Source organism: Salmo salar, chromosome 03 (genome assembly GCF_965601325.2).
Source record: "Salmo salar chromosome 03, fSalSal1, whole genome shotgun sequence".
In the NCBI taxonomy this organism is placed as follows: Eukaryota; Metazoa; Chordata; class Actinopteri; order Salmoniformes; family Salmonidae; genus Salmo; species Salmo salar.
The window spans coordinates 6,120,001-6,146,430 of record NC_138293.1 but is presented as its reverse complement, the minus strand read 5'-3'; the positions used below and the strand labels follow the sequence as shown (position 1 = coordinate 6,146,430).

Here is a 26,430-nt window from a genome sequence, read left to right as displayed (position 1 = left end):
GTTTCGGCAGATGCACCTTCCGCAAAATGCAGGGCTCTCCAGAGGGTGGTTTGGTCAGCCCAATGCGTCATCGGAGGCACACTGCCTGCCCTCCAGGATACCTACAGCACCCGATGTCACAGGAAGGCCAAAAAGATCATCAAGGACAACAGCCACCCGAGCCACAGCCTGTTAACCCCGTTCCCATCCAGAAGGCGAGGTCGGTACAGGTGCATTAAAGCTGGGACAGAGAGACTGAAAAACAGTTTCTATCTCAAGGCCATCAGACTGTTAAATAGTCACCCCTAGCTGGCCTCCACCCAGTACCCTGCCCTGAACTTTAGGTCACTGTCACCAACCGGCTACCACCCAGTTATTCAACCCTGCACCTTAGAGGCTGCTGCCCTATATACATAGACATGGAACACTGGTCACTTTTATAATGTTTACATACTGTTTTATCCACTTCATATGTATATACTGTATTCTGGTCAAGGCCACCCTGTTCAAATATACTACATATTCTATCCACGTATTTTACAGATATACTACATATTCTATCCACGTATTCTACAGATATACTACATATTCTATCCACATATTTTACAGATATACTACATATTCTATCCACATATTCTACAGATATACTACATATTCTATCCAAGTATTCTACAGATATACTACATATTCTATCCAAGTATTCTACAGATATACTACATATTCTATCCAAGTATTCTACAGATATACTACATATTCTATCCAAGTATTTTACAGATATACTACATATTCTATCCACATATTCTACAGATATACTACATATTCTATCCACATACTGTCCATAATGTTTATACACTATTTATTAGATATTCAAACAAAAATAATATGACTTTAGTTTTTGGAGTTTTATGAATTGTACACAAAGAGAGAAGTATTATTTTTTTATTTTTTTTACTGTAAGCTATTTATGTACTCCTGATAAAGCAACACTCCAGTTACACTAAATTTCTCTGAAACAGATAAAGCGCAGATCAGGAAAACATGTCAAGGTCAGTCTGAGAGAAAATAAGCCCTGGTTATACAAGCACCGCCAACTACTGTAGTTGTATGTAACGAAAAATGAATATACAGTAATTGTGAATTTCACTGTTGGATTGAGCCCCCTGACATTTTACATTTCTATCAGAATTGTCATGCCATCTTGAGTATAGTATTGTTGTTGGAAACCAGTACACACACCACACACACACCACACACACACACACACACACACACACACACAGTCATAATAACTCAACAGAAATGAATTGGCACTGTAAATAGGTATACGACAGATGATGGTTTCAAGCCATTCTAAACACTATGAACACTGAATTAATAATATGTCTGTCTATAACATCTCTATGATCTATAGTTACATTTATCTATACATTGAAAAGTTCATAGTTTATAATCACTATAATGATGTTAGATATTATTTTTTTTTTGTATGATATTGACAGTGAGATGTTCCTTTCCACTAGTTTAAATGTTGCAATCTCAGATATCTATTGCAGCTATTGATTTTATAGTGGTATTTGGCAAAACAAATGCTAGCTCTGACAAACTGTTTCATCATTCACTGGTTATTTAGCAAACATTACAATATATCTCGATTCACAACGGGGCTATACACAAGGTAAGGTTGCAGCTAACATTATTCAGTGTTTCATTTTTTTGCAAGAATATTGTGCATAGCTTTCATGACCTTTACTCTTAGAAAAAAAAGTGCTCTTTAAATCCTAAAAGGATCCTTTGGCTGTCCCCATAAGAGAACCCTTTGAAGAACCCGTTTTGGTTCTGGGTAGAACTATTTGGGGTTCCATGTAGAACTCTTTGCACAGAGGGTTGTACATGGAACCTAAAAGGGTTCCACTTTGAACCAAAACGGGTTCTACCTGGAACAAAAAAAGGGTTCTCTTAGTATGGGGACAGCCGAAGAACACTTTTTAAAGCTTTTTTCTAAGAGTGTAGAAAAGACACATGTGTCCCTGCTATGAATACAAATCACACTAAAACTCTTACAACTATCATCAGTTACTACTGTTTTTTTTTTTTTAACACAAAACATATTTCATGCACGGCTACTTGAAACACAGTCTAGTATTGTCCCATATTTTGTCATTTTGCTGAGGGTTTATATCTAGAACCCTCTATGTAGGGTTCTTCAAAGAACTCCCTGTATATGGTTCTGCCTAGAAGGGTTCTACCAAGAACCATGTTATCGTGTAAAGGTTCTTCCTAGAACCGTCATTGAAGGGTTTGTCGTGTCTTTACTATCATTAAATGTGAAGACTGTTATTTTATCAAATCAATTCTCTATGTGTAATTGTTATTACGTGATTAACCTCTCTAGGGAAGGTGGGACGAAATCGTCCCACCTACGTAACAGCCAGTGGAATCCTGTGGCGCGTTATTCAAATACCTTAGAAATGCTATTACATCAATTTCTCAAACATATGACTATTTTACACCATTTTAAAGACAAGACTCTCGTTAAATCTAAACACACTGTCCGATTTCAAAAAGCATTTACAACGAAAGCAAAACATTAGATTATGACAGCAGAGTACCCAGCCAGAAATAATCAGACATCCATTTTTAAAGCTAGCATATAATGTCACATAAACCCAAACCACAGCTAAATGCAGCACTAACCTTTGATGATCTTCATCAGATGACACCCCTAGGACATTATGTTATACAATACATGCATGTTTTGTTCAATCAAGTTCATATTTATATCAAAAACCAGCTTTTTACATTAGCATGTGACGTTCAGAACTCGCATACCCCCCGCAAACTTCCGGTGAATTTACTAAATTACTCACGATAAACGTTCACAAAAAACATAACAATTATTTTAAGAATTATAGATACAGAACTCCTCTATGCACTCGCTATGTCGGATTTTAAAATAGCTTTTCGGTGAAAGCACATTTTGCAATATTCTAAGTAGATAGCCCGGCATCACAGGGCTAGCTATTTAGACACCCACCAAGTTTAGCCCTCACCAAAGTCAGATTTACTATAAGAAAAATGTTATTACCTTTGCTGTTCTTCGTCAGAATGCCCTCCCAGGACTTCTACTTCAATAACAAATGTTGGTTTGGTTCAAAATAATCCATAGTTATGTTCAAATATCCTCTGTTTTGTTCGTGCGTTCAAGACACTATCCGAAGTGGAAAGAAGGGTGACGCGCCCGACGCGTTTCGTGACAAAAAAATTCTAAATATTCCATTACCGTACTTCGAAGCATGTCAACCGCTGTTTAAAATTTTTATGCCATTTTTATCATAAAAAAGCAATAATATTCCGACCGGGAATCTGTGTTTTAGTACAAAGAGAGAGAAAATAAAAACATGGGGTTGCCTCGTGCACGCGCCTCAGTCTCATTGTCCTCTGATAGACCACTTACCAAAGGCGCTAATGTTTTTCAGCCAGGGGCTGCCTCGACATCATTCAGCTTTTTCCCGGGTTCTGAGAGCCTATGGGAGCCGTAGGAAGTGTCACGTTACAGCAAAGATCCTACGTTTTCAATAAAAAGAGTCAAGAAGCCCAAGGAATGGTCAGAGAGGGCACTTCCTGTACAGAATCTTCTCAGGTTTTTGCCTGCCATATGAGTTCTGTTATACTCACAGACAACATTCAAACAGTTTTAGAAACTTTAGGGTGTTTTCTACCCAAAGCCAATAATTATATGCATATTCTAGTTTCTGGGCAGTAGTAATAACCAGATTAAATCGGGTACGTTTTTTATCCGGCCGTGTAAATACTGCCCCCTAGCCCTAACAGGTTAAACTAATCATGTCAACTTAATTAACTAGGAAGTCGGGGCACCATGGAAAATGTTGACTTACAGAGTTATAATTTTCCGAATATTACTCTTAGTCATTATTACTTAGTCAATATTACTCTATTAGTCATTCTCATTAATGTATTATTATTACCTTGTTAGTCTCACTCCAAACGTCGTAAAATTATTGGTTATCTGCACGAACCCTAGCATAAATTATGAATCAGCGATATACAAATTGCCTTAATTTATTATTTACTAACTAATCAAATCACAGAAATACATGAAAACACACAATTAGTACATTGGGTTGCTACATGATACAAAGAAAAGTCCCTAGTGGACTTAGCCGATATGACAGCTTGGTAGACAAAAGGAAAGGGGTGGGACTGAGAAAGAGCGGGAAAGACAAATGGATACACTACACACAGTCTATAATTATATTCATTGAAATGCTAATCCTTTGCACATGAACAGCCGCTCATTCGAGAACAATTGCAATGTATATATAGTTACACCCGTATGTCGTTGTTGTCTTCTCTGTTGGAATCCTCGATATTCCGGTAGGGTTCATCTGAGTCTCTGGTTAACTTTCATTGAAGTCACAAAGTCTTTCGTGGTTGTAGGTGGTTAGAATGTGTACTTCAGAGTTCCATTCAGAAATGTTCTCATAGAATAGATGCTTCGGCGGTTGTCTGTATTCTCGTTCTAGACTTACGTCATTTCTAGCTGCAGACTAGTAATTATAGGTCTAAGATTTGCTCTTATTCTGTAGGGATCGATAGTCTCAGAGTTTAACCATTTCCATCCGTGTAGCCAATACTCCACGTGGTATAGTCTTGTCCTTTGGTAGAGTTGTAGTTTAACCTCTTGACGCACGCCAAGGATAGGGGGCGCTACAGCGATTTTTGAAAAAAATACGTGCCCATTTTAAACGGCCTCCTACTCAAACTCAGAAGCTATGATATGCATATAATTAGTGGATGTGGATAGAAAACACCCTAAAGTTTCTAAAACTGTTTGAATGGTGTCTGTGAGTATAACAGAACTCATATGGCAGTCAAAACCCTGAGACAGATCCTAACAGGAAGTGGAAATCTGATTTGCGGACTCAACTTCAGCACTTTGCCTATAAATCACACCGTGAGTTAGGATTCATTGAGTACTTCCTATGGCTTCCACTAGATGTCCCCAGTCTTTACAAAGTGGTTTGAGTCTTCTACAGTACAAACTGACCGAATGAGAGTCTGTGGAACTTGGTCATAGGGGGAGGGCCATTACCATTATGACGCGGGCGCCCCTGGCTACCCTCCCCTTTCGAAACGTTTAGAAAGACAATGCAACCGTCCCCCTTAAATATTATTGAAGCTCTGGTTGAAAAAGGCCCTAAAGATTTATGTTATCCTGTTGGGGCTAGGGGGCAGTATTGAGAATTTTGAAAAAAATATGTGCCCATTTTTAACTGCCTCCTACACCAACTCAGAAGCTAGAATATGCATATTATTGTTCATGTTTGGATAGAAAACACTCTGAATTTTCTAAAACTGTTTGAATGGTGTCTGTAAGTATAACAGAACTCATATGGCAGTCAAAACCCTGAGACAAATTCTGACAGGAAGTGGATACCTGATGTGTTGAATTACCTTTAAGCCTATGCCATTGAAACACACAGGGGCTTATTAATTGTTGAGCACTTCCTATGGCTTCCACTAGATGTCACCAGTCTTTACAAAGTGTTTTGAGTCTTATACTGTGAGATCTGACCGAACAAGAGCCTTGGAACGGTGGTGGCCGATTAGACTCTGGCGCGCGAGTTCATGTTGGGTACTCTCGTTCCAATACGTTTTAAAAGAGAATGCAATCGTCCGCCTTGAATATTATTCATGTTCTGGTTAAAAAAGGCACTAATGATTTATGCTATACAACGTTTGACATGTTTGAACGAACTTGAATATTTTTTTTCCCCTCGTTCATGACGAGAAGTCCGGCGGGCATAGATCATGTGCTAACAACACGGAGCTTTTTGGACATAAATTATGAGCTTTTTCGAACAAAACTACATTTGTCATGGACCTGGGATTCCTGGAAGTGACATCTGATGAAGAGAATCAAAGGTAATGGATTATTTACATAGTATTTTCGATTTTAGATCTCTCCAACATGGCGGTTAGTCTGTATCGCAAAGCGTATTTTTCTGGGCGCAGTGCTCAGATTATTGCAAAGTGTGATTTCCCAGTAAGGTTATTTTTAAATCTGGCAATCCGGTTGCGTTCAAGAGATGTAAATCTATAATTCTTTGAATGACAATATAATATTTTACCAATGTTTTCGAATAGTAATTATTTAATTTGTCGTGCTGATTGACTGGCGGTTATTGGAGGGAAACGATTTCCTCAACATCAATGCCATAGTAAAACGCTGTTTGATAGAACAAAAAATGCATGTATTGTCTAACATAATGTCCTAGGAGTGTCATCTGATGGAGATTGTCAAAGGTTAGTGCATAATTTTAGCTGGTTTTCTGCTTTTGGTGACGCCTGTCTTTGAATTGACAAAACATTACACACAGCTATTGTCAATGTACTCTCCTAACATAATCTAACTTTATGCTTTCACCGTAAAGCCTTTTTGAAATCGGACAACGTGGTTAGATTAAGGAGATGTTTATCTTTCAAAGGGTGTAAGATAGTTGTATGTTTGAGAAATTTGAATTATGACATTTAATTGTTTTCAAATTTGGCGCTCTTGATATTTCACCTGTTGTTGATAGGGTGTACCAGGGGTGGGACGCTTGCGTCCCACATAGCCCATAGAGGTTATACAACATTTGACATGTTTGAACGAACTTAAATATTTTTTTTTTGCACTTTCGTGACGAGAAGGCCCACGCACGACGGTACATTTTGAGTAGCCTTCGGAACGCGCTAACAAGAAGGAACTATTGGGACATAAATTATTAACTTTTTCTAACAAAACTACATTTGTTGTGGACCTGGGATTCCTGAAAGTGTCTTCTGATGAAGATAATCAAAGGTAAGGGAATATTTACAATAGTATACAAGAGTAGATTTGATATTCGATTGTTCCAAGATGGCGCTGACCTGTATCGCTAGCCTATTTTTCTGAGTATAGCATCCCCTTTTATTGCAAGTGTGATTTCCCAGTAGAGTTATTTTTAAATCTGGCAATGCGGGTGCTTTCACGAGATGTTAATCTATAATTCTTTGAATGACAATATTACATTTTTAAAATGTTTTCGAATAGTAATTTAGTAAATTGTAGTGCTGTTCACCGGATGCATTTGAGGGAAAATAGTTTCTCAACGTCACGCGCCAATGTAAAATGCTGTTTTTATATATAAATGTGAACTTTATCGAACAAAACAATGCATGTGTTGTGTAACATGATGTCCTAGGAGTGTCATCTGATGACGATTGTCAAAGGTTAGTGCTGCATTTAGCTGTTTTTTGGTTATTTGTGATGCATGTGGTTGGTCAGAAAATGGCTATGTGGCTACTTTGACGATATACTCCTCTAACATAATCTAATGTTTTGCTTTTGCTGTAAAGCCTTTTTGAAATCGGACAACGTGGTTCGATTCAGGAGAGGTGTATCTATAAAACAATATAAAATAGTCCTATATTTGAGAAGAAGAAAAAATATAAAATTTTGCTATGGTTCGGTTATGAATATGGCGATATGATTTTTCGCTGGATGTTGATCCCGCATGAGGGACGAGCGCTTCAAGAGGTTTTAACCTGTTAGGGCTAGGGGGCAGCATTGACACGGCTGGATAAAAAACATACCCGATTTAATCTGGTTACCACTCCTACTCAGTAACTAGAATATGCATATACTTATTACATATGGATAGAAAACACCCTAAATTTTCTAAAACTGTTTGAATGGTGTCTGTGAGTATAACAGAACTCAAATGGCAGGTCAAAACCTGAGAGATTCCTTTACAGGAAGTGGCCTGTCTGACCATTTCTGGAACTTCTTTGCCATCTCTATCATTTACTAAGGATCTCTGCTCTAACGTGACACTTCCCACGTCGTCCATAGGCTCTCAGAGCCCGGGAAAAAAGAGAATGTCGTCATTCCAGCCCCAGGCTGAAACACATTATCGCCTTTCTCAAGTGGCCCATCAAGAGACACTAGCTTATGCGCGTGACCCCGACCGCCCCCGCCTTTGGGATTTTTTCCTCTGTTTGCCGAAAAGGAGATTCCCTGTCGGAATTTTATCGCTTTTCTACGAGAAAAATGACGTAAAAATTGATTTTAAACAGCGGTTGACATGCTTCGACGTACGGCAATTGAATACTTTGAATTTTATTGTCAGGAATTGCGCCAAGCGCGCGACACTTCTTTACTATTTCGGATAGTGTCTGGAACGCACGAACAAAACGCCGCTATTCGGATATAACGATGGATTATTTTGGACCAAACCAACATTTGTTATTGAAGTAGACGTCCTGGGTGTGCATTCTGACGAAGACAACAAAAGGTAATGACATTTTTATAATAGTAAATATGATTATGGTGAGTGCTAAACTTGCCGGGTGTCTAAATAGCGAGCCCGTGATGCCTGGGTTATGTACTTAGAATATTGCAAAATGTGCTTTCACCAAAAAGCTATTTTAAAATCGGACATATCGAGTGCATAGATGAGGTCTGTATCTATAATTCTTAAAATAATTGTTATGCTTTTTGTGAACGTTTATCGTGAGTAATTTAGTAAAATGTTAGCGAATTCCCCGTAAGTTTGCGGGGGGTATGCTAGTTCTGAACGTCACATGCTAATGTAAAAAGCTGGTTTTTGATATAAATATGAACTTGATTGAACAAAACATGCATGTATTGTATAACATAATGTCCTAGGGTTGTCATCTGATGAAGATCATCAAAGGTGAGTGCTGCATTTAGCTGTCTTCTGGGTTTTGGTGACATTATATGCTGGCTTGAAAAATGGGTGTCTGATTATTTCTGGCTTGGTACTCTGCTGACATAATCTAATGTTTTGCTTTCGTTGTAAAGCCTTTTTGAAATCGGACAGTGTGGTTAGATTAACGAGAGTCTTATCTTTAAATGGCTGTAAAATAGTCATATGTTTGAGAAATTGAAGTAATAGGATTTTGAAGATTTTGAAAATCGCGCCACAGGCTGGCAGTGGCTGTTACGTAGGTGGGACGAATTCGTCCCGCCGGTCCCATAGAGGTTAACCTGTTATGGATAGGGGGCAGTATTTTTACGGCCGGATAAAAAACGTACCTGATTAAATCTGATTATTACTCCTGCCCAGAAACTAGAATATGCATATAATTATTAGCTTTGGATAGAAAACACTCCAAAGTTTCTAAAACTGTTTGAATGGTGTCTGTGAGTATAACAGAACTCATTTGGCAGGCCAAAACCTGAGAAGATTCCAAACAGGAAGCGCCCTCTCTGACCATTTCTTGGCCTTCTTGATCATCTCTATCCAAAACAGGGGATCTCTGCTGTAACGTGACACTTCCTACGGCTCCCATAGGCTCTCAGAAGGCGGCAAAAAGCTGAATGGTGGCTTTGCAGGCCCTGGCTGAAAAACATTAGCGCATTTAGATAGTGGTCGATCAGAGAACAGAGACTGGAGGCGCGTGCACGAGGCAACACCATGTTTTTATTCTTTCGTATTTGAACGAAAACAACGACTCCCGGTCGGAATATTATCGCTTTTTTACGAGAAAAATAGCATAAAGATTGATTTTAAACAGCGGTTTACATGCTTCGAAGTACGGTAATGGAATATTTTGACATTTTTTGTCACGAAACGCGTCGGGCGCGTAACCCTTCGTCACCCTTGGATAGTGTCTTGAACGCACGAACAAAACGCCGCTATTTGGATATAACTATGGATTATTTGGAACCAAACCAACATTTGTTATTGAAGTAGAAGTCCCGGGAGTGCATTCTTACGAAGAACAACAAAGGTAATCCAATTTTTCTTATAGTAAATCTGAGTTTGGTGAGGGTCAAACTTGGTGGGTGTCAAAATAGCTAGCCTGTGATGGCGAGCTATCTACTCAGAATATTGCAAAATGTGCTTTCACCGAAAAGCTATTTTAAAATCGGACACCTCGATTGCATAAAGGAGTTCTGTATCTATAATTCTTAAAATAATTGTTATGTTTTTTTGTGAATGTTTATCGTGAGTAATTTAGTAAATTCACCGGAAGTGTTCGGTGGGAATGCTAGTTCTGAACGTCACATGCTAATGTAAAAAGCTGGTTTTTGATATAAATATGAACTTGATTGAACAAAACATGTATGTATTGTATAACATAATGTCCTAGGTGTGTCATCTGATGAAGATCATCAAAGGTTAGTGCTGCATTTAGCTGTGGTTTTGTTTTTTGTGACATTATATGCTAGCTTGAAAAATAGGTGTCTGATTATTTCTGGCTGGGTACTCTGCTGACATAATCTAATGTTTTGCTTTCGCTGTAAAGCCTTTTTGAAATCGGACAGTGTGGTTAGATTAACGAGAGTCTTGTCTTTAAAATGGTGTAAAATAGTCATATGTTTGAAAAATTGAAGTTTTTGCATTTTTGAGGAATTTGAATAACGCGCCACGGGATTACACTGGCTGTTGAGTAGGTGGGACGCAAGCGTCCCACCTAGCCCATAGAGGTTAACATCACATTACATCTTTTCACAAATAGTTTCATGTTTAATTAATCACATACATTTCACAATATTTAGATGTAAACCTGACAGCTGGGAAATGTACACTTTAAGAGATACCGTTATGTGTGTTTCCTGTCCTTCATGAGATCACCAAATGAAACACACTCATCATAACTGTCCCTTAAGTGTCCACAGCCCATTCCCACATTCCCAAAAGTAAGAATGTTGTTTAATTAGGAGTTTAGCAGTTTGGCCAAGTCTTCCATTGGTCTCTCTAGGCTCTCTACCTCCATACTGCATGGCAGTTTCTACCCGGCATTTATGACCTGAGGTACTAATCCTGGTTTAGGAGAGAGAGAGAATGGGGGGACAGCCACGATCTACACCCAGAAAGGGCCACGTCATGACAGGTTCTACCAAGAACCATGTTATCATCTAAAGGTTATTCCTAGAACCGTCTATGAAGGGTTCTACCAAGAACCATGTTATCATGTAAAGGTTCTTCCTAGAACTGTCTATGAAGGGTTCTACCAAGAACCACGTTATCATCTAAAGGTTATTCCTAGAACCGTCTATGAAGGGTTCTACCAACGACCCCTTTTATCTTTGGAGGGGTATTCTATGAACTGTTCCACCAGCCTTTTCCAATCTAATTATTTATGACAATACATTACATATATCATTAAGGCCTTTCTTTGAGAGAGCCTAGTTATACCCTAACACCTTAATAAACAAATCAATGTACATGCAAAAACACAGATATGACTGTGAAACAAACAATTCTGAGAATCTCCCTGCATGCTGGGAAATATGATATATGGTTCTATGTAGAACCCTTCTTGCCTTCCAATGAATCATTTAAGAACCCTTTCTTCCAGAAATAGTTCTTAGAATATTAAAGGTTCTATGTAGAACCCTTTGCCTTATAAATAAGCCTTGTCTTCCAAAAAGGGTTCTTCAGATCAAACCAGTTCTTGGTAGAACCCTATCCCTCAGCAAAGAACCCTTTTTTTCTTAGAGTGTAATTCAGGTAAAGTAGATCTCAGTATGCCAGAGGTATTTTTCACTCTTCTATTTTTTTGTGGAAGGAAAACTCTGTAGGTTACTTCAATCATGAGTAAGACTTGATACCACACACCTGCTTTTACACTGCCCTTGACTTTGTAGATAAACACATGTGGATTCTTTACAGAAACATAATACGCCCTATCATTGGCCATAGTGTGAATGGTCAGACGTCTATGCTCTGTATATATACTGGGTGTCAAACCTCCAGTTTGTCGTCGGATTTTTTTTTTCTATCTCGACCCGGGATAGACAACATGATGAAGTATCTAGTTCTGTTGACACTGCTGGGGCTGAGCCAGGCTTACCACAACCCTCATGCTAAGCATGGCAGGCAGGCCATCGTCCACCTGTTTGAGTGGAAGTGGAACGACATCGCGGCTGAGTGTGAGAGGTTCCTGGCTCCCAAAGGATACGCTGGGGTTCAGGTATGTAATGTAGGAGAATGGAGAAGTGTTTTCCTGTTTAGGTCAACTGGTCAAGAAAGACTCCAGGCCCAGGGTTTATCTTACTCTACTCACCATGGTTGTTGTTCTCCAGGCCCAGGGTTTATCCTAATGTACTCACCATGGTTGTTGTTCTCCAGGCCCAGGGTTTATCCTACTGTACTCACCATGGTTGTTGTTCTCCAGGTCCAGGGTTTATCCTAATGTACTCACCAAGGTTGTTGTTCTCCAGGCCCAGGGTTTATCCTAATGTACTCACCATGGTTGTTGTTCTCCAGGTCCAGGGTTTATCCTAATGTACTCACCATGGTTGTTGTTCTCCAGGTCCAGGGTTTATCTTACTCTACTCACCATGGTTGTTGTTCTCCAGGCCCAGGGTTTATCTTACTCTACTCACCATGGTTGTTGTTCTCCAGGTCCAGGGTTTATCTTACTCTACTCACCATGGTTGTTGTTCTCCAGGCCCAGGGTTTATCCTACTGTACTCACCATGGTTGTTGTTCTCCAGGCCCAGGGTTTATCCTAATGTACTCACCATGGTTGTTGTTCTCCAGGCCCAGGGTTTATCCTACTGTACTCACCAAGGTTGCTGTTCTTATGGCTAATAACTTACATTTCCTCTTCCCATAAGAGTATTGATCATATGAATGTTGTATCACTACATTTCCATCCAATTTACGACAGATTTTCGTGCGAATATTCAAAAATAAAAAATAAAACAAGATGTGCATTTTCCCACCAGAGATGTATTTCTGTCAAATTGCCTTGTTGCGGATAAAAGTCTGTGCGTGACGACGTAGCGCACATAAAAATAACTTGTACCGAATAAAAAATACAATTTAAATGAGTTTCCATCGCATGTTCATCTCTACTGATGGTTTTGTCACAAAGAATGTTGCGTTTTATAGCAAATGTGGCCACTGGTATTGGCACATGTGCTCTACCCAACAGATGGCAGATCCTGTGTGGGTATAGCCTACAGGATGAGATTATTATGGACAAAGGAGTGAAATTATTTTTATTTGTCAAACGGCAGCAAAACATCGATCACCATAAGACACTCAATGGAAAGGAGCATCAAGCTCATCACCGTGCACTTTCACCATCCTGTAAAGTTATATCACCTGTAGACTAATACACTGCCTGCTTTCCCTAGTCATAGTGGGACGACCACAGACCATATCATCGCGTGACTCCAAGTTTACTTAAATATGATGGTTATTATATAAATATAAAGACTTTTCCACAGCCATTTCTCTGATAATTCATTTTAAAGGCACAAAAAGATCCCACCTCGTCTAGCTCATTTTGTTTTGTCGACATTTGGAAAGTTTACAGACAAATATGTTGTTTCCATCAGGCATGTCTTGAATTTTTTTTACCCAACATACTTTACTCGCAGAAAATGGATGGATGGAAATCTGGTTAGTGTCTTCATTTTAGCAAACATTATCAGCACATACTACAGTTGCTGTAGTATATATACAGAGTAATAGATACAGACATATATACATATACAGAGTAATAGATACAGATATATATATATACAGAATAATAGATACAGCTATATATATAGAGAGTAATATATACAGATATATATATATATATATATATATATATATATACAGAGTAATATATATACAGATATATATATAGAGAGTAATATATACAGACATATATAGAGAGAGTAATATATATATATATTTAGAGAGTAATATAGATAGAGAGAGTAATATATACAGACATATATATATATATATATATATACAGAATAATAGATACAGATATATATAGAGAGAGTAATAGATACAGACACTGCATGTATAGAGTAATAGATACATATATATATAGAGAGTAATAGATATAGATATATATAGAGAGAGTAATATATATATAGAGAGTAATAGATACAGATATATATAGAGAGAGTAATAGATACAGATATATATAGAGTAATAGATACAGATACTGTATATATAGAGAGAGTAATAGATACAGATATATATAGAGTAATAGATACAGATATATATAGAGTAATTGATACAGATACTGTATATATAGAGTAATAGATACAGATATATATAGAGTAATAGATACAAATATATATAGAGAGAGTAATATATACAGATGCTGTATATATAGAGTAATATATACAGATATATATATATAGAGAGAGCAATAGATACAGATATATATAGAGTAATAGATACAGATATATATAGAGTAATAGATACAGATATATATAGAGAGAGTAATAGATACAGATACTGTATATATAGAGAGATTAATAGATACAGATACAGTATATATAGAGTAATAGATACAGATATATATAGAGTAATAGATACAGATATATAGAGAGAGTAATAGATACAGATACTGTATATATAGAATAATAGATACAGATATATATAGAGTAATAGATACAGATATATATAGAGAGAGAGTAATATATACAGATATATATAGAGTAATAGATACAGATATATATAGAGTAATAGATACAGAAATATATAGAGTAATAGATACAGATATATAGAGAGAGAATAATAGATACAGATACTGTATATATAGAGAGATTAATAGATACAGATACAGTATATATAGAGTAATAGATACAGATATATATAGAGTAATAGATACAGATATATAGAGAGAGTAATAGATACAGATATATATAGAGTAATAGATACAGATACTGTATATATAGAGTAATAGATACAGATATATATATATAGAGAGAGTAATAGATACAGATATATATAGAGAGAGTAATATATACAGATACAGTGAGAGGGAAAAGTATTTGATCCCCTGCTGATTTTGTACATTTGCCCACTGACAAAGAAATGATCAATCTATACTTTTCATGGTAGGTTTATTTGAACAGCGAGAGACAGAATAACAACAAAAAAATCCTGAAAAACGCATGGCAAAAATGTTAGAAATTGATTTGCATTTTAATGAGGGAAATAAGTATTTTTTTCCCTCACTATATAGAGTAATAGATACAGATATATATAGACTAATAGATACGGAATGCACATCTTCATTTTCATATATCTATATAGATATATATATATATAGTAGAGAGAGAGAGAGGAGAGAGAGAGAGATGCTTGAAATGGACATGGTCTAATTTACTCAACATCAAAAAACATAAAAAAAACACATATCTAAGTTAACTGTTGTTTTTTAAGTTTACTGGCTAACCCACTGATTCTGCTTCATGGTGCACCCCTCTGAGGTGTTGTTTGAGTTAGAAATGTACCTATGCTGTTGTCTCTTCCCCTTAGATCTCTCCTCCTGCTGAGAGCATTTTGTTGACCAGCCCGTGGAGACCATGGTGGGAGCGGTACCAGCCAATCAGCTACAACCTGTGTTCCAGATCAGGAAATGAGAACGAGCTCAGAGACATGATTACCAGATGCAACAACGTTGGGGTAAACAACAACAACCAAACAACACACATGATCGTGAACATGACAAACTCCATATCGTCATAGAAGTCCATCGCTAGTAGTTAAGTAGGCTACTTTATCTCCTACTCTGCTCCCACAAAACACACACAGAAAAATGTAAATCACCATCATACTCATACTACCAACCCAGCAGAACCAAGTGTAACTGATTTTCTAACAACTCTCAGCCCTACCAAACCGACAGAACTTACCAACAGTTAAAATCCTTCCTCCAGATCTATGTCCTGTTCCGCTTTCTTGTGATGACACTAACCCTCTCCTAATATTCCCAGGTTAACATCTACGTTGATGCCGTTATCAACCACATGTGTGGAGCTGGAGGTGGAGAGGGAACCCACTCTACCTGTGGAACCTATTTCAATGCCAAAAAGATGGACTTCCCTTCCATCCCCTTCAGTAGCTTTGATTTCAACCAAGGCAAGTGCAAAACTGCCAGCGGAGACATCGAAAATTACAATGATATCAACCAGGTATGACTCAGTACACACTAAATAATTATTGCCGATCTTAATATTATTTTATTTTTTTACGCAATTACACAAAATAATGTTTCTCTTTTTGTGGAGATGCTGATTATGGCCATAGGACTGGTGGTCTTAAGACCACTTAAAAGAGTAGTCTTTAACATTGGGAAACAAACTTTTTTTTAAGTCTAAATTGATTCAAGTTTGCTGTTTACTTGTGTGATACAATGCAATTTTGTACTATTGTGATACTTTCACACTGCCACTCATTCAGGTTGGTAACGGACAAATGACTGTAATCAGCTTACGCAACGTTTCGTTCCATCCCCAGGTGCGTGATTGTCGTCTGGTGAGTCTGCTGGATCTTGCCCTAGAGAAGGACTACGTCAGAGGAAAGGTGGCCGACTACATGAACAAGCTGATCGACATGGGAGTGGCTGGGTTCAGAGTGGATGCCAGTAAACACATGTGGCCCGGCGACCTTACTGTCATCTACGGAAGTCTCCACAACCTCAACACCCGCTGGTTCAACGGGGGATCCAGACCCTTCATATTCCAGGAGGTAATAATGTAACTCCTTGTTTTTCTAGTAATATACTATAAAATTATACCACTCGGTCCCCCCCCCCCCACGCACACACAATATAATTGCTTCGAGCATCTGGAAAACGGCTATATAGGCCTGAATCCAATCAATTTTGTTCCATAACATGTAGATATACCATCTATCATCCTCTTACTCAGTCTTGGCATCTCCATTTGTAAAAGGTGTATCTTCAACAGTGGTAATTTGTCTTTATTGCTTGCCTTTAGGTTATCGACATGGGTGGTGAGGCCATCCAGACCTCAGAGTACTTCCCCCTAGGCAGAGTCACTGAGTTCAAATATGGAGCCAAAATCGGAACAGTCTTCCGCAAATGGAACGGCGAAAAGCTGTCTTACACCAAGTAAGATATGATTACATGAATTAACATTGCACATTTTCATTGTAGTAATTCAGCAGATGCTCTTATTCAACTAACAAACAACTAATTAAAGATGGACTCCAGCTATTTCTGAACTTTTTTTTCTGTTGAAAAACAATATCTGAAGTATAAATGCAGTGATGTCCACGCACTTAAGCGGGGGGAAAAAATCTACTTAAAGACGTCATCCATTCAGAGTTGGTCTGATGGTCTAATGGTCTGAGGTGATGTCATCGCCCTCCCCCTTTGCTTGAGGAAAAATACAGGAGCAATAGAGAACTAAAGAGGAAAGCCCCCCCCCCCCCCCATTAACTTGTGCCATGTCATGAGGACACCTGAACCACCTATTGAGATGTGCTTTTTCTTTTTTGTAAATCCAGTGTTAAATGAGATAGAGTGGCACTTTAACTAATTTCATCATAAATTACAAACTCATTTAATACATAATTTTTTATTTTAGTCATTTTAGCAGATGCTCTTATCCAGAGCGACTTACAGTAGTGAATGCATACATTTAATTTAAAAAAAAATCTCCGTACTGGTCCCCCGTGGGAAACGAACCCACAACGCTGGCTTTGCAAACACCATGCTCTACCAACTGAGCCACACCAACTGAGCCACACATAATTACATACAATTACAAACTCATAATATGACTTTTATAAACACTTATCATTGTGTTTGTGAATATTTGAAAGATACAGTTGATGTCAACTTTGTCATTTTCCTAAATCCTATCAACGTGTGTATTCCAGGAACTGGGGTGAGGGCTGGGGCTTCATGCCCGACGGCAATGCTCTTGTGTTTATTGATAACCATGACAACCAGAGAGGTCATGGAGGAGGTGGAAGCGCCATACTCACCTTCTGGGACGCCAGGTACCCTCTCACTACACCTCTCTCTTACGTCCAAGTCTTTCACTACACGACTTTACCAATATCCATTTTAACAACATACAGTACTTACACTACAATTCCTTCCTTTTAAACTTCTTCCACCACTGTAAACATAATTTATGACAGCTTAAGGAAGGAAGTACACAATTTATCTTCAGGAAAATTACGTTTTCTATTTTTCACACCGATGACATCAATGCATGATCAACGGAAAAATAACCATTATGAAAACAAACATTATTTGATGTTTCATCGATTTTGACTCACCTACAGGATTTACAAGATGGCCGTGGCCTACATGCTTGCCCATCCCTACGGGGTGGCCCGTGTGATGTCCTCCTTCCGCTGGAACCGTACTGACGACTGGCAGGGCCCTCCCAGTCACGAAGATGGATCCACCAAGGATGTCCACGTGAACGCTGACGACACCTGTGGAGACGGATGGGTGTGTGAGCACAGGTGGCGCCAGATTACGTAAGTCCTATAGCGAACACATCCTGTGTACATCACAGGATGTTGGTGGCACATTGGGGTGGCAGTTAGCCTAGCGGTTAGAGTGTTGGACTGGTAACCGTAAAGGTTGCAAGTTCAAATACCAGAGCTAAAGGTAAAAAATAAAAATAATAATCTGTTGTTCTGCACCTGAACAAGGCAGTTAACTCACTGTTCCTAGGCCGTCATTGAACATAAGAATTTGTTCTTAACTGACTTGCCTGGTTAAATAATATATATATTTTTTTTAAACATTAATTTGGGAGGACGCGCTCGTGGTATCTCAAAAGACGAATTAGTGGAAAAAAATCAGAATTGGGAAAATATTCAGACCCCTTAACTTTTTACACATTTTGTTACATTATAGCATTATTCTAAAATGCATATATATAAAAAAATATATATATATATTATATATATATACTGCTCAAAAAAATTAAGGGAACACTAAAATAACACATCCTAGATCTGAATGAATGAAATAATCTTATTAAATACTTTTTCCTTTACATAGTTGAATGTGCTGACAACAAAATCACACAAAAATAATCAATGGAAATCCAATTTATCAACCCATGGAAGTCTGGATTTGGAGTCACACTCAAAATTTAAGTGGAAAACCACACTACAGGCTGATCCAACTTTGATGTAATGTCCTTAAAACAAGTCAAAATGAGGCTCAGTAGTGTGTGTGGCCTCCACGTGCCTGTATGACCTCCCTACAATGCCTGGGCATGCTCCTGATGAGGTGGCTGATGGTCTCCTGAGGGATCTCCTCCCAGACCTGGACTAAAGCATCCGCCAACTCCTGGACAGTCTGTGGTGCAACGTGGCGTTGGTGGATGGAGCGAGACATGATGTCCCAGATGTGCTCAATTGGATTCAGGTCTGGGGAACGGGCGGGCCAGTCCATAGCATCAATGCCTTCCTCTTGCAGGAACTGCTGACACACTCCAGCCACATGAGGTCTAGCATTGTCTTGCATTAGGAGGAACCCAGGGCCAACCGCACCAGCATATGGTCTCACAAGGGGTCTGGGGATCTCATCTCGGTACCTAATGTCAGTCAGGCTACCTCTGGCGAGCACATGGAGGGCTCTGCGGCCCCCCCAAAGAAATGCCACCCCACACCATGACTGACCCACCACCAAACCGGTCATGCTGGAGGATGTTGCAGGCAGCAGAACGTTCTCCACGGCGTCTCCAGACTCTGTCACGTATGTCACGTGCTCAGTGTGAACCTGCTTTCATCTGTGAAGAGCACAGGACACCAGTGGCAAATTTGCCAATCTTGGTGTTCTCTGGCAAATGCCAAACGTCCTGCACGGTGTTGGGCTGTAAGCACAACCCCCACCTGTGGACGTCGGGCCCTCATACCACCCTCATGGAGTCTGTTTCTGACCGTTTGAGCAGACACATGCACATTTGTGGCCTGCTGGAGGTCATTTTGCAGGGCTCTGGCAGTGCTCCTCCTGCTCCTCCTTGCACAAAGGCGGAGGTAGCGGTCCTGCTGCTGGGTTGTTGCCCTCCTACGGCCTCCTCCACGTCTCCTGATGTACTGGCCTGTCTCCTGGTAGCGCCTCCATGCTCTGGATACTACGCTGACAGACACAGCAAACCTTCTTGCCACAGCTCGCATTGATGTGCCATCCTGGATGATCTGCACTACCTGAGCCACTTGTGTGGGTTGTAGACTCCGTCTCATGCTACCACTAGAGTGAAAGCACCGCCAGCATTCAAAAGTGACCAAAACATCAGCCAGGAAGCATAAGAACTGAGAAGTGGTCTGTGGTCACCACCTGCCGAACCACTCCTTTATTGGGGGTGTCTTGGTAATTGCCTATAATTTCCACCTGTTGTCTATTCCATTTGCACAACAGCATGTGAAATGTATTGTCAATCATTGTTGCTTCCTAAGTGGACAGTTTGATTCCACAGAAGTGTGATTGACTTGGAGTTACATTGTGTTGTTTAAGTGTTCCCTTTATTTTTTTGAGCAGTGTATATCATCAATCTACACAATCTACACATGATGACAAAGTGAAAACAGGTTTTTTTAAATAAAAAACAGAAGTACCGTATTTACATAAGTATTCAGACCCTTTACTATGAGACTCGACATTGAGCTCAGGTGCATCCTGTTTCCATTGATCATCCTTGAGATGTTTCTGCTACTTGATTGGAGTCCACCTGTGTTTAAATTCAATTGATTGGACATGATTTGGAAAGGTACACACCTGTCTATATAAAGGTCCCACAGTTAACAGTGCATGTCAGAGCAAAAACCAAGCCATGAGGTCAAAGGAATTGTCTGTAGAGCTCCTAGACAGGATTGTGTCGAGGCACAGACCTGGGGAAGGGTACCAAACAATTTCTGTAATATTGAAGGTTCCCAAGAACACAGTGGCCTCCATCATTCTTAAACGGAAGATGTTTGGAAACACCAAGACTCTTCCTAGAGCTGGCCACCCAGCCAAACTGAGCAATCAGGGGGAGAAGGAACTTGATGGTCACTCTGACAGAGCTCCAGAGTTCCTCTGTGGAGATGGGAGATCCTGAAAATAGTTGTGCAGCGACGCTCCCCATCCAACCTGACAGAGCATGAGAGGATCTGCAGAAAAAAATGGGAGAAACTCCCTAATTACAAGCGTGCCAAGCTTGTAGCATCATACCCACGAAGACTCAAGGCTGTAATCGCTGCCAAAGGTGCTTCAACAAAGTACTGAGTAAATACCTATGTAGATGTAGTATTTCCGTTTTTTATTGTTAATTCATTTGCACAAATGTATAATAACTATTAGGTTTTGTGTATAGATTGATGAGATTTTTTTTTAATACATTTTAGAATAAGACTGTAGCGTAACAAAATGTGGAAAAAGTGAAGGGGTCTGAATGCTTTCCGAATGCACTTTACACTACATGGCCAAATGTATGTGGACACCAACTCGTCAAATATCTCACAAAAAAATCATGGGCATTAATACAGAGTTCGTACCCCCTTTGCTGCTATAACAGCCTCCATGTCACGTTTGTCGTAGAGAGGAGCGGACCAAAGTGCAGCGTGATTATCGTTCCACATATTTTATTGAACTGTGAAACTATGCAATACATACAAAATAATCTGAATATACAAAACAACAAACCGTGACGAAAAGTACAACATACACTTACTCAAAAACAATCTCCCACCAACCCAGGTGGGAAAAACACCTACTTAAGTATGATCTCCAATTAGAGACAACGATGACCAGCTGCCTCTAATTGGAGATCATCCTAAACAAAACCCAACATAGAAATACAAAACTAGAACATAACAACATAGAAAAACTAAACTAGAAAACCCCAATCACGCCCTGATCTACTCTACCATAGAAAATAAAAACTTTCTATGGTCAGGACGTGACACTCCACTCTTCTGCGAAGGCTTTCCACTAGACATTGGAACATTGCTATAGGGATTAGCTTCCATTCAGCCACAATAGCATTCCATTTGGCTGCATTGGGGCAGGTAGCATTCTCCTGGCATCCGCCAAATCCAGATTTGTCCGTCGGACTGCAAGATGGTGAAGCGTGATTCATCACTCCAGAGAATGCGTTTCCAGGGCTACAGAGTCCAATGGCGGCGAGCTTTACACCACTCCAGCTGATGCTTGGCATTGTGCATGGTGATCTTAGGCTTGTGTGCGGCTGCTCGGCAATGGAAACCCATTTCATGAAGCTCCCGACGAACAGTTCTCTTGCTGACGTTGCTTCCAGAGGCAGTTTGGAACTCGGTAATGAGTGTTGCAACCGAGGACAGACAATTTGTAACTCTCTTTACAATTCAACACTCGGCGGTCCAGTTCTGTGAGCTTGTGTGGCCTACCACTTTGCACCTGAGCAGGGCAGTTCTAGCAGGGCAGAAATGTTACTTGTTGAAAAGGTGGCATATTATGACAGTGCCACGTTGATAGACACTTAGCTCTTCAGTATTCTGCTGCCAATGTTTGTCTATGGAGAGTGCATGACTGTATGCTCGATTTAATACACCTGTCAGTAACGGGTGTGGCCGAAATAGCCGAAGCCACTCATTTAAAGGGGTGTCTACATACTTTTGACCATGTAGTGTATCATAGACAAATTTAAATAAACACATAGAATTCACAGTTCATTCCACCGAACGTAGCTACTATGAAAATGTTGGTAGGTTGTTCTGCAGAAGAAAAATAACTATGGTAATAAATTCCTTCTCTGTCTTCTGTCTGTGTAGGAACATGGCTACCTTCCGTAACGTGGTGACCGGACAGCCCCATTCTAACTGGTGGGATAATGGGAGCAACCAGGTGGCCTTTGGACGCGGCAACCGCGGCTTCATTGTCTTCAACAACGATGACTGGTAATGTCTATACTGTAACACCTTGGTTTATTTGTTGGCTGACTGGTTGGTAAATCGGTGGGTGGGTGGTGGGTTGGTTGATTGGCAGAGTGATCGATCGATTGATTGACTGATTAGTTGACTGGTTGGTTGATTGATTGACTGAGTGGTTAATTGATTAAATTCAGATAAACTTCACTCTTAGCTCTCTACTTCCTATGTTTCAACCAATCAGGCACCTGGATGTGACTCTGAACACTGGCATGCCCGGCGGCGCCTACTGTGATGTCATTTCTGGCCAGAGGGATGGAGGGCGCTGCACGGGGAAGACCATCAATGTCGGGGACGATGGTCGTGCCCACTTCAAGATCAGCAACACCGACGAGGACCCCATGGTGGCGATCCATGCGGACTCCAAGCTGTAAAAAAACCCCACTATAAACACAAACAAACAATAAAATGTACTGCAAACTGAACTTCTGTGGTGGTTTTGTTTTGTTTTTGCTGTTATGTGAAGGCTTGACTTGATTGTCAATGCTGAATCTATTTCAGCGGATGTCCTTTAACATGCTTGGTGATTTATAGGGAAGCAAGTTAACGTTCTTGATTTGAGACAGATGCTGAAGTATTTGAAGCTATACACCTTAACGTTGACACTTCTAAGTTGACTTGGGCAAATGGATGGTCACAATGACATCAGGTTATTAGTACAACAATAAGAAGCTAACATAGTGCTTGAGAGAGGCATGTCTCAAGATGGTGTGCCTTAACACAACCTTTCGACTAATTATAATGATCGAAGTACAGTCACATTAGGCCTAGTAGGATCTTGTCCCTTGTCAAAGTCGCACAAAAAATCTTGACTAATTAATGTTGCCCTGGGCTTCCACTGAGATTCTACTGAGATTCTACTGAGATAAATTGTAAATCTCCAGTCTTTAACAAGTAAAACTGTAAAGCCTTCTGAGGGCACATCTGTAGATTCAACAAGTAGTTCCCATTTTAATTTTTTTGTTGTATTTTACCCCCTTCTTTCTCCACAATTTCGATCTTGTCTGATCGCTGCAACTCCCCAACAGGCTCAGGAGGCATATAGGACAAACATAATTTTTTTACCTAAAGGGGTCCAGAAATTCTAAATCAAATAGCTAAATGATCCTTGGTATGACCATCTGATAATAATGCCATATATTAGCTGAGTAGAAACCCCCTTGGATGAACAGGGAGTATAGTAGAAAAGTCAAAAGTTTGGACACACCTACTCATTCAAGGGTTTTCCTTTTTTTGGCCTATTTTCTACATTGTAGAATAATAGTGAAGACATCAAAACTATGAAATAACACATATGGAATCATGTAGTAACCAAAAAAGTGTTAAACAAACAAGTCATCCTTTGCCTTGATGCCACTCTTGGAATTCTCTCAACCAGCTTCACCTGGAATGCTTTTCCAACAGTCTTGAAGGAGGTTCACACATATGCTGAGCACTTGTTGGCTGCTTTTCCTTCACTGTGCGGTCCAACTCATCCTAAACCATCTCAATTGGGTTGAGGTCGGGTGATTGTGGAGGCCAGGTAATCTGATGCAGCACTCCATCACTCTCCTTCTTGGTAAAATAGCCCTTACACAGCCTGGAGGTGTGTTTGGTTATTGTCCTGTTGAAAAACAAAAGATAGTTCCACTAAGCGCAAACCAGATGGGATGGCGTATTGCTGCAGAATGCTGTGGTAGCCATGCTGGTTAAGTGTGCCTTGAATTCTAAATGAATCACTGACAGTGTCACCAGCAAAGCACCCCCACATTATCACACCTCTTCCTCCATGCTTCACGGTGGGAAACTGACATGCGGAGATCATCTGTTCAGCTACTCTGTGTCTCACAAAGACAGTGTTTGGAACCAAAAATCTCAAATTTGGACTCAACAGACTAAAGGACAGATTTCCACCGGTCTAATGTCCATTGCTTGTGTTTCTTGGCCCAAGCAAGTCTCTTCTTCTTATTGGTGTCCTTTAGTAGTGGTTTCTTTGCAGAAATTTGACCATGAAGGCCTGATTCACGCAGTCTCCTCTGAACAGTTGATGTTGAGATGTGTCTGTAACTTGAACTCTGTGGAGCACTTATTTGGGCTGCTATTTCTGAGGCTGGTAACCTTAACCTTAATCCTCTGCAGCAGCGGTAACTCTGGGTCTTCCTTTCCTCATGAGATCCAGTTTCATCATAGTGCTTGATGATTTCTGCGATTGCACTTGAAATGTTCAAAGTTCTTGAAATGTTCAGGATTGACTGACCTTCATGTCTAAAAGTAGTGATGGACTGCTGTTTCTCTTTGCTTATTTGAGATGTTCTTGCCATATTATGGACTTGGTCTTTTACCAAATAGGGCTATCTTCTGTCATGACGCTAGCCCTTTCAGTGAATTGGCTAGCAGAGATGTGAACAACCCCCCCATCTCCTGTTAGGAGGGGGGGGGGCAGTTTTACAACCTTACAACCACGTCGTAAATACCACAGAGAGTCTCCCTGACCATGCAATTGAGAGAGAGTTTCACAGTAAGACAAAGGGAGTCTCCCGCCCAATTCTACTACGTTCCAGAATTTGAGAATGGAACAATATTCCTATTTTGGAGAATGTATAAGGTCGGTGGAGAAGCCAGCTACGACCTGGTCCATTTGGTTTCATGTTTGTGACCTCATGAAAGACAATACAGCCACATTACCCTAACTCTGTTTATACAGGTGCCTCAGTTAAGAGGTTTGCTTCTAATTCTTGTATAAAATGAATGAGTAAAGATGAAACTATTTGCAAAATGATGTAATCTGACGTTAACTTTTAAAATGAGAAAACTGTCTCCCCTGTAAAGTTTAACTAAGTCAGTAGCCACGCCCAAGTGAATCGGCATTGGTTGGAAATTATGAAGCAACTCCTTTTCTACATTTCTCTAAGAGCCCCAGTGACCCAATTCACGTTGGACTAAGCAAACCCCAGTGTGAGCTGTGTTTGTGAATATCCACTCTACATAACAAAAAGTCTCTCAAGTTCTGAAATCGTGAGGATTTGTCCTCATGTTTAAAAGGGCAAATTTTAATGTCAACCATACAGGCCAGGAAATGTGGGAGCTTGCTCTACACGTGAAATGGTATGAACTCTGAACTATTGGCTCACTCAAGAAAAAGTGAGTCCTAGATGACAGCCAAACAGACTGCAGCTGGAAAGGTAGCAAATCTAGTATGTGAATACTGACCGACGCGGATGAATCTCCAGAGTGAGATGACCCTCTCAGACCACGTTAACTTCTCACACAACAACCCGGAAGATTCCAACAAAAGACAGGGCAAACCAGAGCCTCACATCGCCAGTTTCATGTAAATACGATGCATTGCTTTTCCGAATGAGCGATCGTTAGTGGCATACGTATTTATGTGAGAATAGCTTCCCAGGTCCTATAAAGACCAATGTTCCTTAGCCTTTCTCCCCAAAAAACCCTTCTCTTCTCTCTGAATTTACCGTGTTATAACCCAACTGTTTTTGTTTAGTCCACTAGGGACGGTATAATGTTATTATGTATTGTATATTGTGTAATTGTTTAATTAGTTAGTAAATAAATAATTGAGCCAATTGGTGGATGGATGATTTATAGTAAAGGTTGAATTCATGCAGATAACCAACATTTTGCGACGTTCAGATGAGACTGACGAAGGTAATAATAATAATTAATTAATAGAAGACTAATTGATCAGATATGAAAGAATCTGAAGAGTTATATTCGGAAAATTATAACTTTGTAATCTGAA

At 39.7% G+C, this 26,430-nt stretch overlaps 1 protein-coding gene across 2 annotated transcripts; it reads left to right on the top strand.

The window, feature by feature from the left end:
• Window positions 1-1,543: 1,543 nt before the first annotated feature.
• Window positions 1,544-23,116, top strand: LOC100136478 (alpha amylase). 2 transcript variants are annotated; one of them, XM_045714234.2, is made up of 10 exons: window positions 1,544-1,654; window positions 11,795-11,970; window positions 15,285-15,431; window positions 15,743-15,940; window positions 16,266-16,496; window positions 16,748-16,881; window positions 17,655-17,777; window positions 18,069-18,269; window positions 22,536-22,661; window positions 22,876-23,116. In XM_045714234.2, exons 2-10 carry the CDS (start codon window positions 11,800-11,802, stop codon window positions 23,063-23,065), a joined length of 1,521 nt encoding a protein of 506 aa, XP_045570190.1. In that variant the 5' UTR covers window positions 1,544-1,654; window positions 11,795-11,799; the 3' UTR covers window positions 23,066-23,116.
• Window positions 23,117-26,430: the final 3,314 nt, after the last annotated feature.

What these genes read in the sequence shown, in the direction of transcription:
- LOC100136478 (XM_045714234.2), top strand. Translation starts at nt 11,800, where the DNA reads ATGATGAAGTATCTAGTTCTGTTGACACTGCTGGGGCTGAGCCAGGCT. An exon ending in CTCACCTTCTGGGACGCCAG is followed by an intron (nt 17,778 to 18,068) that starts GTACCCTCTCAC and finishes ACTCACCTACAG; the next exon opens with GATTTACAAGATGGCCGTGG. An exon ending in GTCTTCAACAACGATGACTG is followed by an intron (nt 22,662 to 22,875) that starts GTAATGTCTATA and finishes TCAACCAATCAG; the next exon opens with GCACCTGGATGTGACTCTGA.